The sequence below is a fragment of the Rhinopithecus bieti genome, unplaced genomic scaffold (assembly GCF_001698545.2).
Source record: "Rhinopithecus bieti isolate Rb0 unplaced genomic scaffold, ASM169854v2 scaffold_79718, whole genome shotgun sequence".
In the NCBI taxonomy this organism is placed as follows: Eukaryota; Metazoa; Chordata; class Mammalia; order Primates; family Cercopithecidae; genus Rhinopithecus; species Rhinopithecus bieti.
In genome coordinates, this window is record NW_016829352.1 from 29,902 (window position 1) to 34,677 (window position 4,776).

At 53.5% G+C, this 4,776-nt stretch overlaps 1 protein-coding gene across 3 annotated transcripts; it reads right to left on the bottom strand.

Annotated features, from left to right (window-relative positions):
• Positions 1-584: 584 nt before the first annotated feature.
• ZNF688 (zinc finger protein 688) lies at positions 585-4,455 on the bottom strand. 3 transcript variants are annotated; one of them, XM_017864715.1, is made up of 3 exons: positions 3,139-4,455; positions 2,716-2,829; positions 585-1,312 (listed from the first exon to the last, which is right to left on the bottom strand). In XM_017864715.1, exons 1-3 carry the CDS (start codon positions 3,332-3,334, stop codon positions 792-794), a joined length of 831 nt encoding a protein of 276 aa, XP_017720204.1. In that variant the 5' UTR covers positions 3,335-4,455; the 3' UTR covers positions 585-791. The 3 variants fall into 3 exon arrangements, with proteins under 3 accessions (XP_017720204.1, XP_017720205.1, XP_017720206.1); XM_017864716.1 differs by having other exon boundaries at positions 2,999-3,229; XM_017864717.1 differs by lacking the exon at positions 2,716-2,829 and having other exon boundaries at positions 3,139-4,164.
• Between the last annotated feature and the right edge of the window lie 321 nt (positions 4,456-4,776).

Here is a 4,776-nt window from a genome sequence, read left to right on the forward strand (position 1 = left end):
TAGTACAGTGGCACAATCATAGCTCACTGTAGCCTTGAACTCCTGGACTCAAGCAGTCTTCCTGCCTCAGCCTCCCAAGTGGCTGGGACCACAGGCACGATGTGCCACTATGCCCGGTTCATTTTTTTTTTTTTCCTAGAGATAGGATTTCACTATGTTGCTCAGGCTGGTCTGAACTCCTGGCCTCAAGCGATCCTCCCACCTTGGCCTCCCAACAGAGGCTGGACTTGTGCCACCTGCATTTATTCTATTTCCATCCACTCCAGTATCTGGGTCCCCTGCTGATGACAATTAGCCAGGGCTTGACAACGCCCTCCATGTAGGTCCCCTCCCCAGGTCTTGGTCCCCCCTCAGCATCTGCATTTGAAGTAGACAAGGAGTGGCTAGTTCCTGAGATGAGGGAAAGGTCTCTGTTGCACCTGATCTTCAGATAACACTTTGAAATGAGTCCAGGATCTCACTCTCTTCTTTTTTTTTTTTTTTTTTTTTTTTTTTTTTTTTAAAAAAGTGGGGGGGGGGGGGGGGCGGTTTTTTTTTTTTTTTTTTTTTTGGTGTTTTTTTTTTTTTTTTTTTTTTTTTTTTTTACAAAAGACTGGGGAGAGGGGTGGCAAGTCTAATCTATTCGAATCTTTACAGGCACTTTTCTTTTTACAAGTTGGAAACTTGAGGGATCCTTGAGGAAAGTCCAGGGCATGAATTTCAGTTTTGGAGTCCCCGACTCAGTGGCCCACCTCAGGGCTCCGTCAGTCCTTCATGCCAAGGTCAGGCTCAACTCCAGCCTGCGGTGCTGCTCAGCTGCACTCCTCAAAGATGTCTGGGTAGTGCCGGAAGAGCACAGGCGGGTCCCGGTCACCTCGGACTGGGGCCCGAGGCACAGCCCGGATCCCAGGCCTCCGGCCCCGCCGCCCCCCAGAGCAGGAGCGGTGGATCCACTGGTGCGCTTCCACTGCGAACTTCCTTTTGAAGCGCATGCCACACTCGGGGCAGGGGAAGGGTCGCTCCCCGGAGTGCATGCGCCTGTGGCTGACCAGCAGCGAGGGATAGGTGAAGCGGCGGCCGCAGTCCATGCACACATGGCGCCGCTGGCCGGCCTGAGCATCCACGCTGGGCATGGGTGCCGGGGGCTGTGCTTCTGTGGTCGGGTCCCAGGCAGCATTTTTGGGTGGCTGTGCCCGTGCCGGGGCCACGCTAATAGCTGGGTCAGGGTTGCATTCCACCAGCACTTCAGGACTCTCTTTCACAGGAGCCTTTCTAGGCCCTTTGGCTCTTGGAACTTCCTCGGGTTCCTCTTCCTTCCTGTTTGGGGCATCTCCTGGGAAACCGGAATTAAGTTACACTTACAAACACTTCTGCACAGACTATCTCAGGTTATAGAATGCTTTTCACTTAAGGTAGTGCCAGAGAAGTTCTGTCCAGTGATTAACACACAGGCTTTAGAACAAGGTAAACAGGATTCAGATCTCCTGAAAGTGACTTATCTGAGCCTTGGTTCCTTATGCATCAAATTGGAATAATAACGGCTTTTCACTTCAAAGCATTGCTGGATTAGCTGAGTAGATGCATGTTAAGCACTTAGTAAGTGCTCAGGAAGCAGGGGCATTTATGTATTTATTTATGTATTTATTTATTTATTTATTTATTTTTGAGACAGAGTCTCACTCTGTCACCCAGGCTGGAGTGAAGTGGAAAGATCTCAGCTCACTGCAACCTCCGCCTTCCAAGTTCAAGTGATTCTCCTGTCTCAGCCTCCCAAGTAGCTGGGATTACAGGAGCTCACCACCACGCCCAGCTAATTTTTGTATTTTTAGTAAAGACAGGGTTTCACCATGTTGGCCAAGCTGCACTTGAACTCCTGACCTCAGGTGATTCACCTACCTCAGCCTCCCAAAGTGCTGGGATTACAGGCATGACCCACCGCACCTGGCCAAGCAGAGGCTATTATTAGTGTGGTTTCTCCATTTTTTGTAAGGTAAGACTCTTTTACAGATGAGGAAACATTTGCTCAAGGTCACTCCACTGGGTGATGAAGGGAGAAAAGTCAACTTGTCAATGACTGGGTATTTTTTCTCGTGCCACTTTGCCTCACTTGAGGAATGTGAATGCTAGACCTGAAGGCACTTCCAATCTTGGGGAGTTTTAGTTATTCCTGAAAGAGGGAGAATGAGCTGGCCTGGCACAGTGGCTCAGGCCTTTAATCCCAGCACTTTGGGAGGCTGAGGCGGGCAGGTCACATGAGATCAGGAGTTCGAGACCAGCCTGGCCAACATGGTGAAACCCCGTCTGTACTAAAAATACAAAAATTAGTCGCTCATGGTGGCGTGTGCCTGTAATTCCAGCTACTCTGGAGGCTGAGGTGGGAGAATCGTTTGAACCCAGGAGACGGAGGTTGCCATGAGCCGAGATGGCACCACTGCACTTCAGCCTGGGCTACAGAGTGAGACTCCCTTTAAAAAAAAAAAAAAAAAAAAAAGAGAGAGAGAGAGAGAGAATGAGAGAAATCTGGAAGCACAAGCATGTTGGACTGGGCTCCCAGTCCCCACAGGACCGCTGTCCTATGTTCTGAAAACTTTGTACCAGGTCTGCCTTCTTTACTCCTCTAGTACCCAACACAGTTGAATTTCTTTAGGGATGCTGGAAGTGGGGGCCTGAAAGGAAACTCTGCTAGACAGGAAGCCTTGGAAAATCAAGTAGGGGGGACCCGGGACTATCCCTCACCTCTCCGAGCTCCTCCCAGTCTTTCCCCCTTCTCAGGATCCTGGGCGGCGGGGCTCCAAGCCTCACTCTCCTGTTCCATCCAAGAGATGAGGGCTGGTTTGGGGCCTGGGAATCCTGGGAGAGAACAGGGATCACAGCGCGGGCCTGAGAGGCCATCGTGGGGAGTTGGCATTCCCCTCCAGGCTGAGGGCACCCACTCGGAGCTTATACTCAACCTGGACCGGGGTGCAGTGCTGCTGCCTGAATGAAGTGGATGCGGGTGAAAACACTCCCGAGGGGGTACCTGAAGCCCTGGCAACGGGAGGTGGCTGCTGGTGTTGACGCAAGAGTGCGGGGTTAGGGCTCACAGTTCTCTGGCCCTTCCACATCATCTCCCCTGTGAACCCGGTAAAGGAGGAGGGGGCTCGGACCCGGGGCTCTCACCGAGCGCGCCCAGGTGGCCGTAGGTCTCCCGCATCACGTCCCGGTACAGGGCCCTCTGCGCGGGCCGCAGACAGCCCCACTCCTCCGGGGAGAAGTACACGGCTACATCCGCGAAGCTCACAGCCCCGGGCTTCCTGCAACCAGGCCGGGTCTCCCCGGCCTTCCGCGCCAGGAGCGGGGCTGGGGGCGGCGCCATGGGGCCTTGCAGCCCCGATCGGCGGCCGCCAGGTCCCTGGGGCCGCCGTCTGCCCGCTCCTGGCCTCAGCTGTCGTCGTCCACAGGAAGGGCGGCCCCGCCCAGCCGTGGCGTTCGAACGCAGCCGAGGCAACCGAATTAGCAGGGACTGGCTGCTAGGGATTCGAGGATTCTGATAGGGACAAATATAATTCCTCAGTGTTTATTCACTTCGTGGCCGCTTGCACATAGACACCCGGGTTAAGGGACCCGGAAGGTGCCTTCAGAAAACATGGCGACCACCTAGCTTCAATTGTCACCGGCTGTTCTTAAGGGCGCCATTCTTTGACCATATCAAATATGGAGCCTTTCTGACTTCTCTGGCCTCATCGTACCACTTGCCCTTAAATAAAGCCGCTTCGGAAGCTTTTTCTGGTGGGCAAGGCGGGGTGTCTGGGAAGTAGAAGAGAGGCTTCTTGCCTTCAAGAAAGATGGACGGGTCCAAAGCTTCACTTACCCCTCTTTACCCGCAAGACGCAACGGCCGATGATTGGCGACGATCCTGGAAGAAGCTGCGCGGTGATTGGCCTGGGACTGGCGGGCGTTTGAAAGGACCCCGCGGTCCTGAAGCCTCTGTTGACAGACTGGAGCGCATCGGGGACCTCGGTATCTGCGGTGCTCAGGTTGTGTCCCCTACGGGCTCTTACCATGCCTCCCGATGGCAGAAGCTGGAATCTGGTCCCCAGATCCCTTGGGAAGACGCGCACACCCTGGCAAACCGTGTGTACACCCGCGGTAGAAGCAGGTGCGTGTTTTACAATAGGAGTTTAGCTGCGGAGTCCACCCAGCCCCTGGCATCCACAGCTCGGCTCGCTCAGGCTCTAGACCGAAGCTGCAGGCGAAAGAACGTGCTTGGTGAGGATGGAATTGGAATGGGGAAGTTTTGAATTACATTGTAATTGTTGCTAACATACATGAATTTATTTTTTGTTTGTTTTGAGACAGGGTCTTGTTCTGTGGCCCGGGGTGGAATGCAGCAGTGCGATCCTAGCTCACTGCAGACTCGACCTCCCGGGCTGAAGCGATCTTCTCACCTCAGCCTCCCGAGTAGCTGGGACCACAGGCGCACACCCCATGCTTGGCTAATTTTTAAATTTTTAAAACAGAGACAGGGTCTTGCTATGTTGCCCAGGCTGCTCTGGAATTCCTGGCCTCAAGCAATCCTTCTGCCTCGGCCTCCCAAAGTGCTGTGATTACCGGCATGAACCACCGTTCTCGGCCATTTCTACTTTTCTCTCTTTTTTTTTTTTTTTTTTGAGAAGGAGTTTTACTCTTGTTGCCCAGGAGTGCAATGGCGCAATCTCGACTCACCGCAACCTCCGCCTCCCAGGTTCAAGCGATTCTCCTCCCTCAGCCTCCCAAGTAGCTGGGATTACAGGCATGAGCCACCATGCCTGTCTAATT